Source organism: Euprymna scolopes, chromosome 23, assembly GCF_053919585.1.
Source record: "Euprymna scolopes isolate OS-2025 chromosome 23, ASM5391958v1, whole genome shotgun sequence".
Classification (NCBI taxonomy): Eukaryota; Metazoa; Mollusca; class Cephalopoda; order Sepiida; family Sepiolidae; genus Euprymna; species Euprymna scolopes.
This window is the reverse complement of record NC_136504.1, coordinates 68,130,316-68,158,262: the sequence shown is the minus strand read 5'-3', so window position 1 is coordinate 68,158,262 and position 27,947 is coordinate 68,130,316. Positions and strand designations below refer to the sequence as shown.

The window sequence follows — 27,947 nt, the reverse complement described above, 5'->3', positions numbered from 1 at the left end:
ATGAATTTCTTCAATAATTTCCGACTTCTGTCTCGATTCCAAAAGAAGGAACTAAAAGACTTGTTGGAACAACACGAATATGAAGGTCGGAAATGTTATCACTGTGGATATTTACTGGGTAAACCGCCAGGGTCTTGGATTGTGCAAATGTTTAATGTCTACCAATCAGATTCTAACGATAAGTTGCTATGCAAGGCTTGCGGACGCAGGTATCACATCGCGGAAACGGAAGAATTGCTAATCGAAAAAAATAAAAAATTAAATAATTATTTAAAGGAGAAATTGTCTGCATTCTTCCAAGAAACTACGATTCATGGAATCAAGACGGTAGCTTACAGTCAGAACAAAACACGCAGGTAGGTAAACAAAATGTTAACTCTTAATTACTAGTTTTTATGCTTATTCCAACTCTACCCTTGTTTCCAAGAGTGAGGTATTAAATACTGTCTTAATTATCTCACCTTTGCTATACTTCGTTCATACTTGTATTAGAGACTTCCATAATTATCTCCACTTTATTGTGCCTTTTTAATATCTCTACTATTATATATAAGGAACTTTGTGTGTGCATGTGTGTGAGTTCCCTATAGCCTCGAAAACGTCTGAGGCGATTTTCATGAAATTTCACACGAAGGTACTTGATGTGCCTGGCAGTGCTCTTATATAGGTTTTGTATCAGAAAGTCTTCGATAAGTATCGATAATCAATAATCAAAAATAACCCGATGAGAGAAGGAACAGACGATTTTGACCAAATACAGCCTAACATCACAAGTGCATTTGAGAAGTTTTATTACCACATAACCTGAAAGGCCCGACATATATATGGCAGTAGGTTCTTTGATATGACAGGGGCACGTCTGAAATGAATGTTTATTTAAACCACAATTGCACCATGATACTTGATTTTTTTAATTTTAAGCTTTAAAAATTCAAGCTATTATTACCACCAGGCATATAAATTTAAAAGTTGGTTCTTTAATATGACAGGGGCGCATTCGAAATGAATGTTTATGTTTAGAGCAGAACTGAAGCATGCCACTTGCCTTTTGCATTTTAAACTTTTATTCAAGTTATTATATATAAAAAATAATTTTATAAAATCAAAATTAGGTTCTCTACAGTGCAATGTAGACTACAATATATTGTGGACTAAGTCGCTGCGAGAAGGCATGTGAAGCTTCCTCCTGGTGCACCTCGATCGGTTCCTAACTAAAGCAAGCAATCAATCGATTTGATTGAAAAATTTCATCGATTTTGATGACAATAAAAATATCATTCAATCTCAGCCAACGTCAGATCTCTCTACTAGTATATATATAGGATGACCTCCAAAATGCTCCACAATAATACATTTCTGCAAGCTAACCACATTTGGCACAAATAAACTTCAGCCTTTGGTTGACTTGTCCACCAAGTTTCAGTCATAATGTTCAACAGTCTTTGTTTTATTATCGTTCAATGATAAACACATCTGGATATGATGTGCAAACTTGTCAATAACTGAGACACTCATCTTTCGTCACTGCCTTGATTTGGGCTATGGTGACATTATTCAGTTTAGGAATTGTTTTGAAATTATTTTGACATTATCTTGGTGATCATCGCAAATAAAAATATTGCAATTAAATTGAGTGTGAAGCATATTGAAAATCGATAAAACAAAAGCTGTTGAATATTCATGACTGAAACTTGGTGGATAAATCAGGAGTAGAACGAAGCTTATTTGTGCTAAATTTCGATTTACATATATATGCGCATGTGTGCAGGTTCTTGCACAGTCGTATTATTTCTTCTATATTACACTGAATATATATATATATATATATATATATATATATATATATATATATATATATATATATATATATATAATCTGAGGTTATTGTTTTCCAGAGGTAAAGTAACCAATGAAGTTTAACAAGGTTAATACAAGAGTGCGCAATACCGAAGTAGAGCAAGTTATACTATTTATTTGTTTTTACATAAGTAGTATTATGTTGCTACACATTTATGAGTATTTTTCGGTCAGCTAGTTACCAGAACTAAAAATCTCTTCAGCCAATACAGCTTATACGAAAGCAAAGTTTGCAATGAAACTATCAGGTCTTCCTTATCACAGGGAATTAATATCAGGAGGTTCTGTCAAATATAAAAAATAAGATTTGGTTGTATGTAAATAAGACCCAATAGGCGTGCAGATTTGAGTCTGTGTTTAGATATGAGAATAAATGAGAAAGATGGGAGTTAAGCATCGACATAGAGGTAATGGAAAACTAGAAATAAAGGCATTTATATGAGCGTGTGATAGCCACCCCAAATCTTAAACATACTAGAGTGTATAGGTTCAAACAGTAGGGAAATGCAGATTCGACATATCTATGCTAAAAGGGGTTTCAGATTTAATCAGGGTTATTCAGTCATAAAAATGCTTTTAATTTGACTAGAATTTTGATGGGTCAGAAAATATACGACTTATGTTGCCCTCTTGTACATCCCCGCCCCACCACTATCATTTCTACACACATTAGTGAAGAGGTTAAGAAATAATGAAGAAAAGGAAAACATGCATGGGAAAAAAGAAGAAAAGGAAAAAGAAATAAGAAAGAAAGAAAGAAAGAAGGGAAAGAGGAAGTATATTATGAATTTAAACAGTAAAGAATATGCACCGTTATATAACAAAACTTAATAACTAACTCTGTAATATTCTTTATTTTAATCAATTCCAAATGAATAAAAAACGTGTGTGCACGTACATATATATATATATATATATATTTTTTTTTTTTTTTTTTTTTTTTTTTTTTTTGAGGGAATTAGACCTGGAGTCTAAAGAGCCGAGTTTATTTTAATGCACTAGTAAATGCATTAATACTATTAAAAGAAAACAGTGCTCATTATGCTAGATTGTACCATCGTTTAACATTTAAATTGACAATGAATATTGACAATTATTTGACAAAAGTTTTGTCCTTTAATAACAAAGTCTCCTCATCATCAAAAATAGGGGGGGGGGGAGCAGTTAAAAACACCAAAATAAAACTAGCATTTTAGTCGTGTGTAAGGCAGATATTCCTTTTTTATCTCCATTATAAAATTTGTTTCAATTTTAGTCAGTCTATCTTTTGGCATGCTGTTATATTTTGTTTTCTAGTTAGAATAATTACTTATCGATAAGTAATTATATATATTCCCTCCACTTTTCTTTAAATCTTTTTATATATTAAAAATCAACGAATGAAACAATTCAGGTTGTTTATGTTTGTTTAAACATGACACGTGCGTTGGTAGACAATCGGTGTCGATTGGAATGTGTCCCGTTTGAATCTTTTGGCTTCTGGGGTTCTTAATTCATAATTGCTCCAAAATTATTTATGATTTTGTTACAGGGCTTTGTTTCAAATTGCGTCCTTGAAAAGAAGGTCAGAAAAACAGCAAAAACATAAGTACTATAAATTTGTATTATAAATTTGTAAGGATTGAATCTATTTTTTGCTTCCAGGTTTCTTTATATGGCGATGGTGATTCTTTTCACATTCCTTTTGGGGAAATCCCTCCTCTTGCTCACTCTTGACTATTACACGTATCCCTACATCAAACAGTATACAGCAACAGTGAAAGATTCTATGATTTTCCCAGGCATTACCATCTGCAACCTAAATGAAGTTGAAACTAATAACATAACGCTCTCCAGAATCTTAGCTGCTGGAATTCTGACAAATAATTTCAGCCACCCAGTCTTTTCGGTGGAGGCTGAAACCATCTACTCATATTTATTCTACACAAGCTATGAAAACTTTTCCTGCCTCTTCAACCGTCATTATTCGTGCAATGATTATTGGACAAATACATACATGCTGATCAATATGTATCCTTATAACTGCATCTCATTCAATGTTTCCGAACCGATAGAAAGTAACATAACTGGGAGTGACCACGGACTCATCTTGAAACTCTCCTTTAATCAACTCTCCGACTGGCACACCTCTGGCGTCCGTGTGAGTAGCTTCTTTTTTGCTTGTTTGTTTGTTTTCTTTTTGCCATTCAAATGCAGTTTTTTTTTTTCAGTAGATTTACTTGTGCATTTAACTAATCGATAAAAAAAACATTGTCTTTGCAACTGTTGAGTGGTCGACCTCGAGTTCAACAGCAACTTCTCGTGTGGTTTTGCAAAGATCGGCTTAAATTAAGGCTTCCAAATGTTTGTTATCAACCACAGCCGGCCGGCCACGACCATCTTCATCTGCGAGGCTCTCGTCACTATTGCAAAATTTCTTGAACCACCATTGTGTCATACATTCGTTAGTGGTTCCTGGGTCAAACGAATCATTGATATTATGAGCTGTTTCGGCAGCTTTTCAGCCTAGTTTGCACTGGAACAAGAAAATTGTGTGAATTTGAATTTTGTCCATGCTGCCGAAAAGCATGCAAAAAAATGAATGAGGAGATTGAGAACTGTAACGAATAACATAATTCGACAGAGCAAAAAACGCACTTCCAGATGATATATAACATGGCTATATATATATATATATATATATATATATATATATATATATATATATATATATATATATATATATATATATCAATAGAATTAATTCAGAAATCATATATGAAAACATAACATATGTGAAAAAACGATATTGTTTTTGCACCAACCTAAAAAAAATAGGAGCACATCTTATATTATGCATAAATTAAAGTGAGATTTTCTCTTATTTAATTGACTGAAATAATTCTGTAAAGAAAAACTACATCTAGAATTCTGATTTCTATGCATTTCAACTGCTTATTAATACGTGCTTTTAAAAAATTTGTTTGAATTTGACGAGTTTATATCTCATTTTCTTATATGATTTTTCTTTGATCAGTAATTTCAACATGAATGCAGGGATGACTACTCCGTCCCAATACACACGCTATCATGTTTTCAAGTCTGTAGACCCCCATCTTTCAAACAAAAACATGTAAAAATGGTAGAAATTCAATAAGAGTCATTTTTTTCGTATTACACCATGTGTCTACGCATTCCATATCAATCACTATACCAAATAAGAATTTCCAGATTATAATTAATAAACAAACATCCGCAATCTTCTTTCTCTGAAGAATCCAAATAATACGAAAAAAAGACATTTGTAAATAAACCAAACTGTTCTTTTTAATCCCAACTATAAACAGCCGTAAACTAACCCTAATTTAAGTTTAGGTTTAGTTTGGAAAAAGCCGGTTTAGTGAGTTAGAAACACCAAAAACAATAATTATAAGGTTTAATTTAATAATTATTTTATAATAAAAATATAATAATCTGAAAAAAGCCTAACTGACATTTTACCACTGCTATATTTATCTAAATTCGATTTATTTTTAAGTTTTGAAAATGGAAATTTAATTCGATGATTTAATCGCTGGCAGTAATTTTAAGTAAAAGATTTTTTACTTTTTGTTTTTAAACGTTATTGTAGAGAAAATTGGCAAAATTGATTTTTTTAATGGTCTTGATACCATTTAAATCAAATTAAAAACTAGAAACCTATTTAATGGTGGCTCCCGGTTTTGGACTCGGGAGTTGACAATCAGTGTTTATCAAAAAACTAATACCTATTAGAAGTCGAATGTATTTGAAGTGCAATTAATAATTTGTTTTAATCATTCTTTAATGTTACTAAATATCAAAATAAAACTGCTATTTGTAATTTGAAATGTTTACTGTTTTATTGAACATAATTAAATAAAACATTTTTAATTGGAATATTTTTTCTTACAAACAATCAAATAATTTTTTTATAATCTAAACACAACAGAATTCATTTGCTTGAATGTGCCCTTTTTTATTTTTTGATTCTCCTAATGATTCTTCTTGTTTAGAAATCAAAATGATTCATGAATATTCCATAGTATCACAAGTGTTATCAATTCATTGTCAGATCATCATCATACATTCATGCAGATTTCATATTTATTTTTACAGAGCCAATACTCTATGGTATCCAATATATAGCAGCCATTTTAAAAGTTTTAAATATATATGACTTGGGTGCCATCAGCTAGAATCGAAATCAAAACATTTTGCACTTGAGCTATATTTGAGCTATCGTCAGAGTGATGAGTAATAGTTAAAAATGAACAAACGTATAAATGTATATAATGTGTATAACAGAATTTTAAGTCGATTTAACCTTGCCAATTTATCATTTTTTCAATTTTGACCCCTTAGCGGCTAAAGACCATATTTGTTCCCTAGGTCAAAATCCCCTGTATATCATGTTTCAAGTCTTTAGACCAAAATTTTATGAAGGAATTTGGTAAAGACTGTTCCTAAGACAGACAGAGAGACAATGTCACTTATATGTGTGTGTGTGTGTGTGTGTGTGTGTGTGTGTGTGTGTGTGTGTGTGTGTGTGTGTGTGTGTGTGTGTGTGTGTGTGAATATGCATGTATCAAATATAATAGTTTGAAGTTTAATTTCTGAAAAAAAATGTCAAACGTGTTTTTTCCATTTGTAAAAATGTGTAGTCAGTGGGTTATTATATGTTAAACTTGTTGCTTTCAGCTATAGAAACAATAGGTGTACTGAAGCTACACGTGATTCATGATTATTGAATTAATTCATCTAATTTATTATTTCCAGATTTTTCTTCATGATCCCTTAAGAGATGCAGATGAGCTTGATTCTAGTTTTTATGCCGGACCTGGCCTGACCACATTTGCTGTCATTCAACCAGAAAGTGTGAGGAAAAAATAATTTTTCTTTTCTCTCACCTGATTGTATAGTTAACTGCTTTTGTGATACAATATCTTGAAGATTATATATATAGCAGCATAAATTTGAAGCAGTTTTCAGCTACAAAACTCAGTCCAGTTATGTTTTTTTTGGTTTTTTGTTGTTTTTTTTTTTCAATTCAATTTTCAAGCCAAACAAGGCACAATGCCACTTTGAAGTAGGGGGCTACTATTAGGGACATAAGTTGCAGGGATACTATGTAAGGAGTTGAGCAGCAAGATGTCTTTTCACATTACACTTGAACTTCTGCGTGTCAGTACAGTTGGGAAAGCAGAATCCCAGAAAGCAGTTCCAAAGTCTAGCAGTTTCTGGGGAAGAAACTATTGAAGTACACCCAGGGATCTCTACTGTGTAGGGGTGAGATTTAGCTGCTGGCGGGTTTGTCGGGAGTATTTACATTGAGGGGGCAAAAGTGCTTCTAGTTCGTCAGAGCATTCACCATTAAAATACTTGTAGATCAGGCAGAGGGATGCAATATTTCGTCGAAGGGACAGAGGCTGAAGCCTAGATGACAGTTCAGGACCTATCAGGTTGGTGACTCTCTTTTGAACCCTGTCCAGGAGTGAGAGACTAGTAGCAGATGCACCAGCTCAAATGTGATAACAGTACGCCATAGGAAAATGGTGGCCTTATAGAGGTACAGGATACTTTCAGGCATAAGTAGCTTTCTAGCATGGTAGAGAGAACCCACTTTCTTCACAGCAGCCTTGGCAATGCTCTCAATGTATCTGTTCCAACTCATGCTCTCTGTGAACGTTAGGCCGAGGAGTTTGAAGGAAGTACTTTCAGGTCATGTGTTTTTGACCATTGCTATTGATGGTAGAGAAGATTTCTTGTAATTATTAAAGAAAACAAGCTTAGTCTTGGCAGCATTGAATGTGACCATCCATTTTTGTCCCCATTCCACTACAGATTGGAGATGATCCTCTAGTGTTTTTGCCATTTCCTTAGATATGTGTTCATTTTTTTCCCCCCTTATGCATGTTATAGAGATTGGTGTCATCAGCAATTATACCCATTTCAGAGACAATTTTATCAGGGAGGTCATTTATGAATATTAGGAATAATAAAGGTCCAAGGATAGACCCCACGGGTACTCCCACATTTATATCATATTGTTTAGATGTACGACCGTCAAGGACAACCTGGATTTTTCTCTTACTTAAGAAGGATTTAATTATGTTATATATTCGTCCAGTGATACCATATGATCTGCTTTTCCTGAGAAGACCATCATGCCATATGCTCAAAATAAAATACTGTCAAAATATATCTAAGACTACCACTTTACCCTCCTCGGCTTTGTCTAGTGAATGGTATATACATTCAGAGATTGCAGTTAGGATATCTGCTATGGAACGGGCTTGCCTAAATCCATATTGATGGTAAGTCAGAAGTTTAGTAACTGTAAGGTGATGGATTAGAGCTTGATTAATTATGGACTCAAATATTTTAGCAAAAGGTGGGAGGAGGTTAATGGGGCGATAATTTAATTGGTTAGTTCTTTTGCCAGAATTCTTAAAAACTGGTACCACAGAAGCAGTTTTCCAGCAGTCAAGAAAGCAAGATTCGTTAAGGCATTTGTTGTAAAGGTTGGAGAGAACTGGAGCAACCTTAGCGGGGCATTTTTTTAATAGCACAGCCGGGACGAGATCAGGTCCACATCCTTTTGAGGTGTCTAGGAATTTTATGATACTATGCACCTGAGAAGGAGTGATTTTCAGATTATCTGTACACAAAGGAAAGTTAGGGAGGGAGTGGTTTGCTGGGGCCAATGTGGACTTTGAGGCAAACCGACTGGCAAGCATGTTAGCCTTCTCAGTCGCCATGCAAACAACCTCATGATTGTTTGATAGTGGGGGAATTGTTGACTGCCCATTATTTACTACACTATTGTAGATTTTCCAAAAATCACGGGTTCCTAATTTCGATGCATTTTCCGGTGGTTTCAGTATATTCTTTCTTAGCTGTCGTTATTTCTCTCTTACAATTACTTCTGTCTGTTTGAACTGAACTTATGTCGGTTAAATCTGTGGTATGCCTGCTGACTTTGAGTAATGGCAGCTGTAAATGATTGGGGAGAGTGGGGGTGTGATATAGAATTTCCATGTGGGAACATGCAGTTTTGAATCATTCAATGGTCTCATTTGCGCACTTTTCAGCAGGAAGAGAAAAGATATTTCCCCATGGGGCATCTCCGATGGGATCCTTGGTGGCTCCCCAGTCAGCTTTTTTGTAATACCTTGTTGTTTTGAGCAGTGGGTTTTCAGTTTTGGGTCGAGAATTTAGGGCGATTTCTACCATTATCACAGCATGATCAGCATTCCCGAGTGAGCTGTGGTCATTCATTACATATCATTGGAAGCTGTAGTTAGAAATAGATCTAGAAGTGAGGCATGCTGATCTTGCTGGTCTTGGAAATGTGTCGGAAATGTAACCATCTGTGATAGGGAATGAGATATAGAGAAGCGATGTGTTGTGCTACCAGCTGTCTGCATAAGTATAGAATCCAAGCCAGTTACTTTGGTGGACATTGAAGTCATCAAATACATGTACTTGTGCACTAGTATCGAGGGAGAGTGCTGTATCTATGCTGTCAGAGAATTGCTTGATTAGGGTGCAGTCCTGGATCAAGGAAGAGCAGTAGAAAAAATATAAGTCGCTAATGTTATGTTGCATGTTAAGTCTAAAGCACATAAAAGCTTTGTCCTCTGACTCTTGTTTTGTTTTTCTAGTAACGGGGATAATATTTCTAATATAGACTGTTGGGAACTGTGGTAAGAAATAGATCTAGAAGTGAGGCATGGTGATCATGATGATCTGGGAAATGTGTCGGAAACGTTACCGTCTGTGATTGGGAATGAGATATAGAGAAGCTGTGTTATGCTACTAGCTGCGTCTGTGTAAGTAGAGAATCCAAGCCAATTACTGTGATGGGTGAACTAGTATCGAAGGAGAATGTTGTATCTATGAGACATTCAATTCGTGAGCAAAGCCTGAATTCTAATGCCAGGGTTCTCCAACACTTTTTTCTGCAGATGTTTCAAAAAATTCTGCTGTGCGAGAGCAATCAGATCTTATGCCATGTTGCTTTCTTTTAGCCACAACCTCATAGTTTCCATTGCAATTCTCTGGTTCATGCCAGATTGTTTTTACAGTGTTCAAGGAGTATTGAGCACCGACCATAAACTCCTTATTTTGATGATCGATGAAAACCATCAAGATACAAGTATAACCCTTTCTCCCTCGCAGGGGTCGCACGCGCACGGTGAAAAACGACGCGCACTAACCCTAAGGACGGTTGGCTATATTTTCGCTCCTTCGAGCCTTGGACCCCGCACAAGCATCCATCTCTCTCCCTCTGCTACTGAGTCTCTCCGAATTGGACGTTGGTATCTGGCCGTCTAGTGTTGTAACGCCCAATCGGGAATTCTTGGTAATTTCTGTCGTGATCGTCTTCTCGTCGGTGGCCGTCTCTCTCTGTCTGCGACGGCTGGAAAGTCAAGTTTGGTTATGCTGAAATCGAAGGGCAGTCTTCACAAGTATAAATGGCAACAATCAACAACGATGAGGATAGTTTTAGGCTGTTCATTTAGTTATTCGGTATACATTAAGGCTCGGCTCGTCACTTATACTTTCGTCAGGCTTGGAATGCAACCCCCACAGTGTATTTAAACAAAAACTCTAAGTGGCCGTCTTGTTAGTTCTCTTCATCTCAATTAGAAGAGGCTAGCGGCCGCGTGGCTTCCCAACTTCTCTGTTCGACAGACTGTCCGATTCTCTCTTGTCGTCTATTTCCGCAGTAGTTTTATTAAACGTCATCCTCCCCTTCCTTCTGTAGTCGACCCAATCTCTCTATTCGACGGGTAATCATAATTCTTTCTCTCTCTCTCTCTCTCTCCTTCCCAACCGACCCCCTGTCGATTCAATTCCGAGAATTAGTTATCTGTCTAGGCATTTAACCAATTTGTTCCCTTAAAATTAGAATGACTAATTCAATTGTTTTCGGGGTTTGTTCTTTCTCTCTCATCACCTCCAACTTGTTGGTTTAAGTGAATCATGTTATCATTTACACTCGGATCGTCGACTTTACTCGTCGACCCTTCCCAGACCTCCTTGCGTTTTCCTCGCCAACCCGACATCTGGCTTATCTTTAATCTGGCCCTTTTGAACTCCAAATAATTTACTTGTCACCCGATGACAATTCGTTGGTTTCTCACGAGATGGGACTGAGACCTCTCGCCCAGCTCCATCCCACTCACCCTCAACCTAGGAAGCAAGGTTATCCGGTGTCGCCCGGCTTCGTTACACAAGTTATTCTCTTTTACAGTCAATCTGTATATAATTTAAGGTAGGTTTAAACTTTAAAATCAAGCCTAGTTAATTTGAATAAATTTTTCAAATCTGGAAAAAAAATCAAATGTTATTCTGTCAAATTTATCCTGAACACTCTGTAGTTTTATTATTATTCACTTCTCAACAACAACAAATTTGTTGTCTGTGGTTTTTCGGCTGATTTAGGACGAATTTGATGTCATTTTTTTACATTTTTGTTCTGCCGTAAGGACTCTGACAGACATATGCACGGACTTAGAGTTTACATTCGTAATACCCTTCCCTTGACTAGAGAAACAAACCTAGAAACGGATGATCAAGCCTTTATGTGCTTTAGACTAATCATGCAACACAACATTAGCTACTTTTACTTTCTCTACCGCTCTCCCTCGACCCAAGACTGCACCATAATAAACAAAGTATCTGACAGCATAGACACAGCACTCTCCTTCGACACTAGCGCCCAAGTACATGTATTTGGCGACTTTAATGTCCATCACAAAAACTGGCTTGGATTCTCTATTTACACAGATGCAGCAGGCAGCGCAACTCATAGTTTCTCTGTATCTCACTCCCTATCGCAAATTGTTACTTTTCCAACCCGCTTCCCTGATCAGGAAGAACAACACGCATCACTATTAGATCTTTTTTTGACCACAGTTCCTGATGATTGTGTAACGAAAGCCGACAGCCCACTTGGGAACGCTGATCATGCGGTGATAATGGTTGAAATCGCCCTAAACTCTAGACCCAAAACTGAAGAGCCAATGCTCAAAACAACGAGATATTATAAAAAGGCTGACTGGGAAGCTATCAGAGATCTTATCAGAGACGCCCCATGGGGAAATATTTTTTCTCTTCCTGCTGAACAGTGTGCAACCGAGACCACTGAATGGTTCAAAACTGCAATCGAAGCGCATGTTCCCATGCGGAAATTCTATAGCAAGCCCCACTCTCCCCAATGGTTTACTTCGACTTGCGCAACTGCCATTGCTCAAAGGCAGCATGCATTCCGCAGGTTTAACCGACATAAGTCCAGTTCAAACAGACAGAAGTACATAGAAGCTAGAAGTAACGTTAAGAAAGAAATAGCGACAGCTAAGAGGGAATTTATGGAAACCACTAAAAAACGCATCGAAGCACAAAAACTAGGAACTCGTGACTTCTGGAAAATCTACAACAGTGTAGTAAATAATGGGCAATCAACAATTCCCCCACTAACCAACAATCACGAGGTTCTTTGCTCAGCAACCGAGAAGGCTAACATGCTTGCCAGTCGGTTTGCCTCAAACTCCACACTGGACCCTCTAAACCACCCCCTACCTCAATTTCCTATGCGGACAGACGCCACGCTAGACGATCTGATAATCACCCCTTCTCAGGTGCATGCTATCATAAAAACCTTGACACTTCCAAAGCATGTGGACCCGACCTCATCCCAGCTGTGCTATTAAAAAAGTGCTCAGCCGAAGTAGCTCCAGTTCTCTCCAAACTCTACAACAAATGCCTTAATGAATCTTGCTTTCCAAGCTGTTGGAAAACTGCTTCTGTAGTACCAGTTGTCAAGAATTCTGGCTAAAGAACTGACCCATTAAATTATCGCCCTATTAGCCTCCTCCCACTTTTTGCCAAAATATTTGAGACCTTAATTAACCATGCTCTAGTCCAGCACCTTACAGATGCTAAACTTCTGACCGACCATCAATATGGATTTAGACAAGCCCGTTCCACGGCAGACATCCTCACTGTAATCTCTGAGCGCATATACCATTCACTGGACAAAGCGGGAGAGGGCAGAGCGGTAGCTCTAGATATATCTAAGGCTTTTGACAGGGTATGGCATGAGGGTCTCCTCAGGAAGATTAGATCTTACGGTATCACTGGTAGAATACTTAACATAATTAAATCCTTCTTAGATAAGAGAAAAATCCAGGTTGTCCTCGATGGTCGTACATCTAAACAATATGATATAGATGCGGGAGTGCCCCAGGGATCTATCCTTGGACCTCTGCTGTTCCTGATATTCATAAATGACCTCCCCGACAAAATTGCCTCTGAGATGGGTATATATACTGATGACACCACACTCTATAGCAGGCACGACAGGAAAACAAATGAACATATATCTAAGGTAATGGCAGAAACACTAGAGGATGACCTCCAATCAGTAGTGGAATGGGGACAAAAATGGATGGTAACGTTCAATGCCACCAAGACAAAACTGGTTTCATTCAATAATTACAAGAAACCTTCTCTACCACCTATAGCAATGGCCAACGACTCTTTATCTGAGAGTACGTCTCTCAAGCTCCTTGGCCTAACGTTCACAGGAAACATGAGTTGGAACAATTACATCGAGGGCATTGCCAGGGCCGCTGCAAGGAAGGTGGGCTCTCTCTACCGTGCTAGAAAACTTCTAACACCTGAAAGTATCCTGTACCTCTATAAGGCCACTATTCGCCCATGTATGGAGTATTGCTGTCATATTTGGGCCGGTGCATCGGCTACTAGTCTCTCGCTCCTTGACAGGGTTCAAAAGAGAGTCGCAAATCTGATAGGCCCTAAACTGGCATCTAAACTTCAGCCTCTGTCCCATCGTCGAAACGTTGCATCCCTCTGCCTGTTCTACAAGTATTATAATGGTGAATGCTCTGAAGAACTGCAAGCACTTGTGCCCCCACGACGTGAACACCCTCGACAGACCCGACAAGCTGCAAAATCCCACCCCCACACTGTAGAGATCCCTAGATGTAAAAGATCTTTCTACTCCAGTAGTTTCTTCCCCAGAACTGCTAGACTTTGGAATTCCATTCCAGGTCACTGCTTCCCCAACTGTACTGACATGCATAAGTTCAAGTGCAACGTGAACCAACATCTCGCTGCCCTAATCCCTACATAGTACCCCAGTAGATGTTTCCCCTGATAGTAGCCCCCTACACCAAAGTGGCAATGTGCCTTGTTTGGGGTGAAAATGTAATAAAAAAAAAAAATTAAAAAAAAACATGTATGCATGCGTGGAGTATTTTAGAGAAGTTGGTAGGAGTAAAATACCATGTCGAATAATTGTTTTAATTGGAAATTATTATTTTAATGATAAAAAGTATTCAATAGTTCTTGGAGATTATGCTGAAAAGGGATCACTTTGAAGTCAGAAAACCTAAAAATCTTCCAAAAATTAGTGCTCAGCATACATGAAGAAGGACTGGCCTGTGCAGAAGGAATTGGTGTCTTGCATAGAAAGGAACGTCATTGATGGCCCTCTGGTGGGTAGAGAAAGAATACCTTCCCACCACTGCACATCAAGCTTGGCTTAATCAACCACTTCATAATAGTGGTGACTGCTTCACTTGTGCCAGGCTTTTTTATGATTGACTATGAAGAAGTTGAAAGCTGGCATATTTGGGGGTCCTCAGATCCAGCAGTTCAGAGATGAACAGTTTGAGAATTCACTGAATGAAGAGAAACTGACAGCATGGAAGGCATTTGTTCTGGTAGTGAATAATTTTCTTAGCAACAATAAAGCCAGAAACTATGCAGACTGCTTTCAGAAACTTGGGTTGTAACATGAGCGTCAAGATGCACTATTTTCATATATGGACTGGTTTCCTGAGACGAGCAGAAGGAAAGATTGCATCATCATCTGAAAGAGATGGAAGCACAGGGTCATTGGGACACAGTTATGATGACTGACTACTGTTGGAATCTGAAGAGAGACCTCCTTGCCACTGAGTATTCTAAGAGTTCAAAGGGACAGAAGTTCAAGCCCTGAAGTTTGAACAATGGTGAAGCAACATACAATTTACGTGGACATCTTTATCAATGCCCACAATTCAGTTTACAGTAATCAATGTTTTTACCAAGTAATCAATATATGTTGTGGGCAAAACATATCTTATTTCTTAAAAATATATTTAGGATGATATGCATTGACAAAAATTAGCTGATAATGCCACAAAAATATAATCGATTTAGTCACAAGATCTGATTTATTTCAAATAATGGCTGACTGGGATAGCTTCCGTACATTCATATCTGATCTACCTCTGCATTCCATGTTTAAAAAGGATGTGTCCTCTATAGTATCAGACCTGACCGAATGGTTAATTGTAGGCATAGACCGATTCATACTATCCAAAAAATTCAAACAAAAACCTAACAACCAGCCATGGTTCTCCCCAGAATATGCTGCTGCCATCATGCACAGAAATCACTTTTTCCATAGCTACCAACGTAATAGATGCACTGAGACTAAAGCTGCTTTCAGGACCGCCAGCAACCACTGTAAAAGAGTAATAAAAAATGCAAGAGAGCTATATGCTCAATCCGTTAAATCCAAAGTAGCTGAGCAGCGGCTTGGTTCCCACCAGTTCTGGCAAATAGCAAATAGGATCCTAAACAGAAGCGTACGTTCTATCCCAACCATTATCAATGGGCCAGAGATCATCTCGTCAGCATCAGACAAAGCCAAACTATTTGTCAAGAACTTTGCAGCAAACTCTACCCTATGCGACGAAGGCCATCAACTCCCCGTATTTTCTCCTACAACAGGCAACACACTATCCAACATATAAATATCTGTGTGTGAGGTTGCCAAAATAATCAAGAACCTTGATTCCAGTAAAGCAGCTGGCCCAGACGGCATTCTAATTATAGTGTTGAAAAACTTAAACCAGAACTTGCCCCTATACTTACAAAACTGTTTAAGCGCTGCCTTAAGGAGAAGTGCTTCCAACACCCTGAAAAACTTCATCAGTATGCCCTGTATTTAAGAACTCAGGTGATAAGTCATCTCCCTCTCAATACAGACCAATAAGTTTCTTGTGTGTCATGAGTAAGTTACTGGAATCCATATTAAATAGAGAAGTAGTCAACCACCTCAACAGAAACAACCTTCTTAGTGACATGCAATATGGTTTCCGTTCTGCTAGATCTACAGATGATGTGCTAACAGTTATATCCCATAGGATTAGTGAATCTCTCGACAAAGACTTCCTTTCTAGGGCAATTGCTCTTGACATATCAAAAGCCTTCGATAAGGTATGGCATAAAGGCCTACTTCACAAGATTTCCAGCTACGGTATAACTGGAAATGTTTTCTCAATCATTAAATCATTTCTCTCTGATAGGCTCATAAGAGTAGTGGTTGATGGGCAGAAATCAGAGGCCCACAGTATTAATGCTGGAGTCCCTCAGGGGTCCATCCTGGGTCCAACTCTCTTCCTGATCTACATCAATGATCTCCCAAAACACATACTTAAATCATTCGTTGGCATATATGTTGATGACATGACCATCTATGGCAACACATCAAAGGCCGTAAATGATGATGTTCTCTCTGATTCTCTCTCCTCTGATCTTGAGCGCATGGTACAATGGGGTAAGAGGTGGCTGGTTACCTTTAATGCATCTAAAACCAAGCCCCTATCTTTACATCATAAACGCTCTGATCCTCATCTGGCATCGATTGAAATGGAAATGGATGGGTTTCATCTAAGGGAGCCCCCATGTTTTGATAAGCTTCTGGGTTTGACCTTCACTCCTGATCTGAAATGGAACACATACATCAAGTCTGTGGCCAAGGTCGCTGGGAAAATGGTGGGATCCTTCTACCGCTCCAGAAGATATCTCACTAATGATGCAATTCTCTATCTATATAAAAGCCAAGTACGTCCAAGGATGGAATACTGTTGCCACATCTGGGCAGGAGCTGCTAAAAACAGCCTATCCTGCCTAGACAGAGTACAAAATAGACTTCGTGGCTGAGTGGGGGATGCTCTTTTCTTTTCACTGCAACCTCTCTCCCACAGAAGAGACGTTGCGAGCCTATCTTTGTTTTATTATTATTTCCATGGCAAGTGCTCGTCTGAGCTCCAATCTCTGGTCCCCCCTCGCCAATTTTTCTCGAAAAACACCCGTTTAGCTGAAACCACTGTCAATAATTTTACCCACTCTTTATCTGTACCAAAATCAAAACGTAGATTCCATGAACAAAGCTTCTTTCTTAGAACTGCACACCTGTGGAACTCTCTGCCGCTTGCCTGTTTCTCTCCTGACTTCAACTTGGATGTCTTCAAGTCCGACATAAATAAATTCTTGATGCACCGCCCCCTTAAGTAGTGATACTTTATCAAATCTCCGATACTAACTATTACTACGATACTATCCCATTGATTACTGTACACACAATAACCCGTATCCCCGAGTGGCTTCTAGCCGTGATAAGTGGTGACCTCCATGTAAAAAAAAATAAATAAATAAATAAACTTAGCACAAAAATATAACCTGATGGAGAGAAACGATGCCATTTCCTGATTCAACAGTACAAAAATACCCTAAATCAATTGTAGAAATCTAGACAACATTCACAAAGTAAAAAATTGTTCCCTAGTGTTGTTGTTGTTGTTGTTGTTGTTGTTGTTGTTGTTGTTGTTGTTGTTGTTGTTGTTGTTGTTGTTGTTGTTACCACCACCACCACCTCTGCGAAGGAGGTGATGTTTTCGGTTGCATTTATCTGTTGGTTTATCACTTGTTTGTTTGTTTGTTTGTTTGTTTGTTTGTTTGTTCTCCAGCATTTACATGACTTGACCAATCATTACCAAACTTTTCGAAAATATCATTCATGTTATAATTAAAAGTTGATTTAATTTTGGGATATTTAGTTCTAAATTTAAGTGCAAGGTTACAGAAAAGGTGAAAATCACATTTATTGATAATTTCGGTTCTGTTTATCATAGACTTACTACTTGGCTCATATTGTAGCCAATGAAGGCTTCATCTTATATGATACTTACCTTTGACCTAAACAACTTCGGTCATTTTTGACAGAATTTCAACTTCCGATTTTTCCAAATTTTGGTTATGATCGAAATCTTGATGGAATTTCGACTATAAACTGGTACCACAGAGGTAATTTTCCAGGAAAATTCTGCAAAGCATTTGTTGTAGAGTTTGAAAAGTACAAGGGCTAGCTTAGCTAAGTATTTCTTAATTAGTACAGCAGGGATGAGATCAGGCCCATATGACTTGAAGGTGTCTAAGTTTTCATGATATCATGGACAAGAGAAAAAGTGATTACCAGATCATCAAGTGTGGCTTCAGTCTGCATAGGGAAATTTGGGAGCGAATTGTTTGTGAGGTCTAAGGTGGAGTTGGAGGCAAATCGCCAGGCAAGCAGTTCGGCCTTCTCGATCGTCATGCAAGCAAGCACCTGGTTGTTGGATAGTAGACGAATCACTGGTGTTTTTTTTTTTATTTACTACACTATTATAAATTTTACAAAAATTGTGAGTTCCTACCTTCTATAACTCTGCATTTTCTGGTTATTTCTGTATGCCTTCTGTTGGCTATTTCACTCTTACGATGATTTCGAGTATCTATATATTTCTGCATATTTGTACTTGACTTATGACGAATAAATCGGCAGAATGCCTGCTTCCTTTGTGCAATGGTAACTGCACAATTTAAAGTGAACCATTGGGGAGAGTGGGGCTTTCTATAGTATTTCCGTGAATATATGCTTCAATGCCTGCTTTGCACCATTCAGTTGTCTCATTGACACACTGTTCAGAAGGAAGAGAAAAGATATGAGCCCATGGGGCATCTCGAATGTATTCACTGATGGCTTCCCAATCAGCCTTTTTGTAATAGCTTCTCATTTTAAGCAACGGCTCCTCAACTTGGATTCGGAAGTTTAAAAAAATATGTGGTTTATTTATTTTATTTATTTTTTTTTTTAATGTAGTTTTAATGCTTTTAATTGATCTAGAAAAAAAAGTTTTCACGAGCGGTTTACAAAAACATAAGCACCAAACATATTTTTATGTTTTTCGTTCTTTTTTGGGAGTGGGGGTATTCAATTATAGGACGTGTAGTTTAACAGGTGCTTCTGCAGTTTAATAATTAACCGTTTTTCCATAAGTAACGCGCCGACATTTACCATTTTACAAAAATTCTGTTTACATTGGAGAGGGGCAGGGGGGCGGTGAACGTATCATGTAGGAAAACACTACCGAAGGTGGTGAAATGGCACAAAATAGTCCCAAGGTCTAGGGGTTCATACCATGCAAACGGTAAATTTGCAGCAGGTTTGATTATCAGATTCGTTGTCAACGACCTAAAAAACAAATTAGCGTGATCAGTGTTCTGTTGTAGCGTAAGGTAACATTTACCAAAATTAAAAAGACATATCAAACCATATACATGAAAAGAGTTTTTAATTCTATTGTTTTCTTTATTCTAACTAGATAAGCCTTCTTGGTTATCCTTATCATCCAAAAGAGGGCGACTGCGTCGAAAATAAAGAGACTTTCAGTGCTTACAGCCAAGTAAATTGTAAACTGGAATGTCGGTCAAATTACATTGTCAGTGAATGTAATTGTTTGTATCCGTTTACTAAAGGTAAGTGCAGAGAGTGAAAGTACTTATTGCGTTTATTTAGCTTAGAATAGTTTTGTACAAACGAAGATCACTATTCATGGTTTAGTTATCTAAAGATTTTTAGTATTTTATTGTGCATCAGCTTGTGGTTAAAATTATCTACCATGTAGTCTGCTCCCTTGCTTCAAGATTCTAAAATATAAAATCCTGTAAAAAAATATAAGCCTCTGATCAGAATATATGAGCTTCTAAGAATATATTAGTTTATAATAAGAATACATATAAACAATAGAATTCCAATTCCAGTGACCAAATCTTTATTTGTCAGTGAAGAGATGAATTCTGTTGCTTATTTATACATGCTCTGGAATAAAACTTTAAAACAATACGCACACACACACACACACACGCGCACACACACACACACACACACACACACACACACACACATATATATATATATATATATATATATATATATATATATATATATATATATAAGAAAAAGAAATCAAGACTGTATATTAAAATTTACAAGGAAATTTATTGTTCGACAGAATACACCAATTTTCAAGAAATCATTATTCCACAGAGTTTCAAAGAATCTTCAGAAGAAAGATAGATATTATCAAATTATTAGTATAGCTGAGCTAAGAATTTGCTGGTTATGACATTAAATGAAACAGCACTTTCTGATGATCTGTCATAAAATGCAAAAAGAAATGTTCATATCGGTCAAAACATGTGAAAATGGGGGGGGGGAAACAAACCGAATATAGAAGGTCCAGAATGCATAAAGACTCACTCGATGGTAAAACCAAGAAGCGAAGAAAGTTTTTTTTTAAAACAAATAATCAGAATTTCAATGTCAGCCAAAACGAGCTAGTAAATTGTAGAGTGAAAAACAATCCGATTGGAAAAGAAATTCAATGTAACTTAAAAGAATATAAAAATCTGCTTGCAGTCGCCGAGAATGTCACAAAAAATCGCAAGGTTAGATCTTAAATTTCAGTCACATCGTGCCTTTACTCCCGTCTAGACGACTTCCGCTGTCTGTGTTGTCACACTCGGCTTTTATTGGGGTCGATGATAGCGTATGATAATAAAAAAATTTTAAATGATAAAGCTGAGATATGGCTCATAGCTTATACCAAAACGAACAGAGGAAGAAAAACAGTTTCATTTAACTTCGAAAAAACAGTGTGCAAAATAAGGTTTAACTTGCACGACCGATGCGTGACATGAAGGGGGGGGGGGGTAATCCAGATTAAAGTTCGATGAAACAATAGAATATAAGTCTAGATGGATGAGTTGGTGCAATACAGTCTTCGGGTATTTTGGCCGTGACAGGAGAATGTTTAATATCCAAGAAATCACACCAGTTTAAAACGAGTTAAGCTGCAATACGCACATTAAAAAAACTCAACGACTGGCCATTCGTTGATTCAACCCACACATAGGGGACCCGATCAACACGAACGATGCACACCAACACGAGTACAAACTCGTTTGTATCTGCCATTGCAGACTTGCTTGCAAGCCTTTGTGTATCTGACTTCAACCAGAGTGCACTATCAATATCCCCATATCACAGATGATGCAGTCAACAAGTGCAGACTTACGAGCAGTTATCCCTTGAACTCTGCAGACGTGCTTGCAGACTAAGAACGCAAACAATCGTGCAGACTCACTCGCACTCATCATCCTGACAATCCTCGCAACTACATTCGAAAACATTTGCAGATACCTTCAATATTGCTTCTTTGGTAATTGAATTGCAATCAATTATCCAGGAGGAGACCCTTGTTGTTGAATTTTTTTCATGTGCGTGTTGCAGCTTAATTCGTTTTGAACTGGTGTGACTTCTTCCACGACAGCCAGTTATTGAGTTTTTTTATGTGTATGTTGCAGTTTAACTCGTTAGTGCGACTTTCTTCCATCGTGGTTGTTATTGATGTCCATGGATTTTATGTGCTTGACAAAATATCCATGAGGATCCAGGTTTGGTGAATCAGTCGTCGGAGAAAGTTTGAAGGCCATGAATGAGGTTGTTGATATTTACGGAGCTTGGCTTTTTGTAAATTTCGTATGAAGTCAAAAGCTCGTTGTTGGTTCTGGGTTGAGTTTGTCGAGACGTTTGATAGTCATGATTGAACGTGGGCAACTGAATCAGGGAAGCTGATACGTTGATCCACTTTCTGTCTGAGGTTTCTGCCATCTTTTCTGTCAGCCGTTTGCCTGTGCCTAAGATCACGCCTTGGTCATCACTTGTTTAGGGGCAGGATGTCGATGGCAATCAACCCCACAACTAAAAGACAACACAGGCAACAAAAAGACAATGGCAAAGAAGAGATGACAAATGCACTGGGTACCCTTGTGAACAAATATAAATCCGTTCAGGTTTATTTTCCAAAAAGAAACTGAATGGTGGTAGGAGGTCTTAAGCTGAGGTTTGGAGTCCAGCTGGTGTTTGAACTGATACAGCTATTAGATCGTCGCCAGTGGCTACAGGAAATATGCGCTGACTTGAGATGCTGGGCTCCTGGAAATCGAGTGAGTTGACGGCGAGTGGCTGGTGCTGCTGCTATTGCCGTGGGGAGGTAGTCTAACTCGTTCTGTGTGGGCATAACTGCTGCTGCTGTGTTGGATTATGCCACTGACGGGCCCAACCTCGCCGTTCGGCGATCTAGCTACGACTGACTACGTGTTGAAAAAAAAACGCTTTATTTATACTCATCCGGCAGATGTAGTTATAGACAAAGCAGCTTTTAACGCTGGTCGTCATTTTTTTATTTGATTTGTGTTTGTTTTTTTTGTGCTTTAACATGCTGTAGGGATGCATCTGTTTGAGGTTTATATTCATGAGTCAAATCAAATTGAAGCTGAGAAAGTTGTGAATATTATTCTAGCGGGAATTGTACTATTACAGTGTTCCTGTTGCACGGGATAATTATTCACGTCGATGTACTTGTCGAAGGGTCGTCGGCTGTGATGTTTATGTTCTGAATTGGGATCTTTTTTTGATGAGTGGTTTCTTTTGGTTTAAACGGCGAAAAAATATTCCCTTGCACACTGTGATCTAAAAATAGACTTTATGAAATGATTCCTTCTGGGTGTAGGGGCCTCTCACACACTGTCATTCCAAAAATAAAAATGATTAAATGCTTGCCTATGCTCGTTTGAAGAAGAGCCTTAAATGGCTTTTAATATTCTAGCTTGCTTTACTCGTATGTGACAGTTTCAACGCCGACACACTTTTTTTCTGTTGAAAGGGATAAAAACGAAAAAAAGAATAATTTACATGGAATGTGTCCCCCCAAATAGTTCCATTCCATGTAAGTTTTTTTTTTTCATTTCTATCCCTTTCGTATTAGTATTTCTACAGAAAAAAAGTTTTTTCCTTCTTTCAGACATATATACTTGAAAGGTTTGTCTGACGAAAAGCGCTTTGGGTTTTATTATTACAATTCGTGATTTTTTTTTAGTCGACTTATTTATTTTATAATATATATATATATATATATATATATATATATATATATATATATATATATATATATATATATATATATATATATATATATATATATATATATATAATGTTTTAACAAAAACCAAGACATCCAAGAATGGGTTGATAGCAACAAATAGTGTATTTCATCGTTAATTACAATTGTTTCAAGACTATTCGGACAAATTAAAACATTATGTCGTTTGAAAATTTTCACAATAACAGCCTTTCTTCAGACTTATTGGATAAAAAAACACTTTAATAATAAAACATTATGGAAACCATTTCCCTTATAAGGAAAAGAAAATATATATATATATATATATATATATATATATATATATATATATATATATATATATATATATATAATAGAATTTGATCTGTATATTCCTATTGCTCTTTAGTTTGATTATAAGTATTCATATTTTTCCATATTGAAGTTCAAATGATTGAAGATAAGACAAATGAAATCAATTTTATTTCTTTCAGGAAACAGAAGAAAATGTTCTTACCGTGATGTTTTTGTATGTGGAAAAAGAGCAAGTAGTAAGTTTTACACTATTATGTCTACTAATACTAAACAATATTAAACTATGTCTACTAATACTAAACAATATTAAACTATGTCTACTAATACTAAACAATATTAAACTATGTCTACTAATACTAATATTAAACTTTATCTGCTAATACTAAACAATATTAAATTATGTCTGCTAATACTAAACAATATTAAACTTTATCTGCTAATACTAAACAATATTAAATTATGTCTACTAATACTAAACAATATTAAACTTTATCTGCTAATACTAAACAATATTAAATTATGTCTGCTAATACTAAACAATATTAAACTTTATCTGCTAATACTAAACAATATTAAATTATGTCTACTAATACTAAACAATATTAAACTATGTCTACTAATACTAAACAATATTAAACTATGTCTACTAATACTAAACAATATTAAACTATGTCTACTAATACTAAATAATATTAAACTATATCTGCTAATACTAAACAATATTAAACTATGTCTACTAATACTAAATAATATTAAACTATATCTGCTAATACTAAACAATATTAAACTATGTCTACTAATACTAAACAATATTAAACTATGTCTACTAATACTAAACAATATTAAACTATGTCTACTAATACTAAACAATATTAAACTATGCCTACTAATACTAAACAATATTAAACTATGTCTGCTAATACTAAACAATATTAAACTATGTCTACTAATACTAAACAATATTAAACTATGTCTGCTAATACTAAACAATATTAAACTATGTCTACTAATACTAAACAATATTAAACTATATCTGCTAATACTAAACAATATTAAACTATGTCTACTAATACTAAATAATATTAAACTATATCTGCTAATACTAAACAATATTAAACTATGTCTACTAATACTAAACAATATTAAACTATGTCTACTAATACTAAACAATATTAAACTTTATCTGCTAATACTAAACAATATTAAACTATGTTTGCTAATACTAAACAATATTAAACTATGTCTACTAACACTAAACAATATTAAACTATGTCTACTAATACTAAACAATATTAAACTATGTTTGCTAATACTAAACAATATTAAACTATGTCTACTAATACTAAACAATATTAAACTATGTTTGCTAATACTAAACAATATTAAACTATGTCTACTAATACTAAACAATATTAAACTATGTCTACTAATACTAAACAATATTAAACTATGTCTACTAATACTAAACAATATTAAACTTTATCTGCTAATACTAAACAATATTAAACTATGTCTACTAATACTAAACAATATTAAACTTTATCTGCTAATACTAAACACTATTAAACTATGTCTACTAATACTAAACAATATTAAACTATGTCTGCTAATACTAAACAATATTAAACTATATCTGCTAATACTAAACAATATTAAACTATGTCTACTAATACTAAACAATATTAAACTATGTCTACTAATACTAAACAATATTAAACTATGTCTACTAATACTAAACAATATTAAACTTTATCTGCTAATACTAAACAATATTAAACTATGTCTACTAATACTAAACAATATTAAACTTTATCTGCTAATACTAAACAATATTAAACTATGCCTATTAATACTAAACAATATTAAACTATGCCTATTAATACTAAACAATATTAAACTATGTCTACTAATACTAAACACTATTAAACTATGCCTGCTAATACTAAACAATATTCTCAATATAAACAGATTATAATGTCAACTTTAATACTCCACCTCAACGCACACTAGGAAAATTTACGCTTGTGTGCGAATATTACTTTAAAATTTCAGTTATATATATATATATATATATATATATATATATATATATATATATATATATAAAGCTGAACGTCTGTGTGTGTGTGTGTGTGTGTGTGTGTGTGTGTGTGTGTGTGTGTGGTCACGAATAGGCTCCTATATGGTTGACTATTTTAAAAACTAATTACATATAATGATAGAAGATGTATTGAGGATCAGGACTGGGTATGTTTGATCTGGCAGAACGGTGGTTCATAAAAATTGTGGGGTCTGCATTCGCGCCTGGCCCCCAAAGTATGGAAATAAAAAATGAAAAAAAAACGTTTACCAGGGTTTTTAATATAGATGTACATAAGAATACTTTGATAAGTATGTTTCAACTTAAATAGGGATGGTATAATAAAATTGTGGGGTCTGCGTTCGCGCCTCTACTCCATGGAAATATGGCACAAACTTTAACAAAGACTTTTCATATCTGTTTGCGTAAGTATACTTTGATAATTATGTTTCCCTTTGAAGAAATATAGTATAATAAAATTATTGGGTGTTCGTTCGTGCCTGACCTCCATAGAATGTAAATATGTCACAAAGTTTAACAAGGTTTTTTAAAAGGGGTGAAGGTCCACAATAACACCTTAACTTTAATCTTAATTCACGTTAGCTTTTATTTATTTTTTTGAGTTGAATCATATTGTATCAAATAAATTCACCTCATAAATTCACGTTCTTATTATAGTGAAAGCCAAAAAAAGTCGGAACTTTAGACAATTCTCGACACAAATTTTGCATAACTCTGTTTTTCTCCTTCTCCACTTGCACGTGGCACGCTTTCGTAAATAGATAAATAGATAAATAATAAAAAATAAGAACGTTACTTGTTATCGTGTCAAAAGAAGGAAAAAAATCCTGCTCACGTGATTACGTGTCTTTTTAAAAACATTTACATAACCTTTTTATTTTTATTTATATATCTGTTTAAGCTTTTTTTGTCAATGTACTAGAAGGAATTCCGTTGATTACAACCCTTTCTGCACATTCTTTACATTATAATAGTACAACCCTGAATCCGACGGCGCAATACTACACCGTTCAATACTGTAAAACTGAAACAAAGCTGTTCTTCTTGAAAAGGGCGCCATTTTCTTCTTATTCATATTTATATCGGTTCTTTTCTTTAAAAAACTAAAGTAATTACGTGTTTACTTTTTTAATATCCCATTTTGCTGTTTCGGATTATTTTCCTAAAGTAAGTAAAGCTTCATTATTTTTCAAAACTGTTTTTGTTTCTTTGTTTTTCGATATTTCGTCGATATTATTTAGTAAGAGTGTTTAGCAGAAAATCCAACAAACGACTAGCCGAAAAAATAAATATGCAAGAAGTAAATGTTATCATAGTCAATAAAAGTTCAGTTCATGTTTTTTTTTGTTTTGAAATAGTTTTTAATGCTCTTTACTTAAAATAATTTCAGGAACCGAAATTAAAACGAAATTTGAGGCAGTAACTACTTAAATGACTTTTTATATAAACTACACATGCCGTAATTGAACATTCCTCAAGCACAAAATAACGGAAAACATTAAAATATGTTTATAAATATTCCTTACGTTGACGGAACTCTCTTAAATTGTTAACACAGAATGCTCAGGTGCCCCTCCTTCAAATTGAAAACGGGGCTCTCCATTTCAAAGTCGCTACCATTTTGATTTTGTTTTAAACCGGTTTGTGAATTAAAAAAAAATTTTTTTACAAACTACTTAAAAATGCAAACCTATGAACTTTTCTACCATAAAAGTAACTTTTATTGACAATGGTAACATTTATTTTTTGTATATTTATATTATTATATATATAACATTTTCTCTTTGTAAGGAAACATCATTTTGTTGGTCATTCTTGGCTACAAATGGAAACAAAGTTGATATTAAAAAAATATATTTTTGCGAAAATTATCTTTACTTTCATCATATTTTGCTTCGGGTAAAATTTTTGAGTATCAAAACCTATCTCTTTACAACCTCCTCCTTTTCATAAACCATCATACTTTCACCAATCACAGGCAATTTTCTGTATGCTGTTTTTGACGGGTACTTCTGCTAGTATATATATATATATATATATATATATATATATATATATATATATATATATATATATATATATATATATATATATCGTTAAAAAACGGGGATAATTCTGTTTGTTTCTCTTGCAATCTGTTTTTACCATTAAGTTTAAGCTTAAATGCTTTTAAACGATTGTTATAAATTTTTTCAATAAATTCACTTAACACAATTTTTTAATGCAAGACAACAACTCATGGGAGTTGAAAAATGCTTGTGGCAATAGCGAATTTCATTTTACAGTCGAACAAAACGTTCGAACCTTGGCCCACCAAATGAAAAGAAAAAGACAGATCACAAGAGAAATAAACAAGAATCATCCCTGTTGTTCAATAAAACATGTATAGGACAAAAAATGCTGCCCAAATATACCAATATATATATATATATATATATATATATATATATATATATATATATATATATATATTATTACAAATAGGAAACAAATGTAGAAGGAAATTCACAATAAACAAATGATCC

At 35.4% G+C, this 27,947-nt stretch overlaps 1 protein-coding gene across 1 annotated transcript in view; it reads left to right on the top strand.

Annotated features, from left to right (window-relative positions):
- Positions 1–27,947, top strand: part of LOC145245626 (acid-sensing ion channel 2-like) — a 40,849-nt gene continuing 12,902 nt past the window's right edge. Inside the window, exons 1-4 of the mRNA XM_080107193.1 lie at positions 1–356; positions 3,502–3,997; positions 6,634–6,732; positions 19,365–19,518. Of these exons, the coding sequence (XP_079963319.1) occupies positions 1–356; positions 3,502–3,997; positions 6,634–6,732; positions 19,365–19,518 (1,105 nt within the window). The remainder of the gene's footprint in view (positions 357–3,501; positions 3,998–6,633; positions 6,733–19,364; positions 19,519–27,947) is intronic.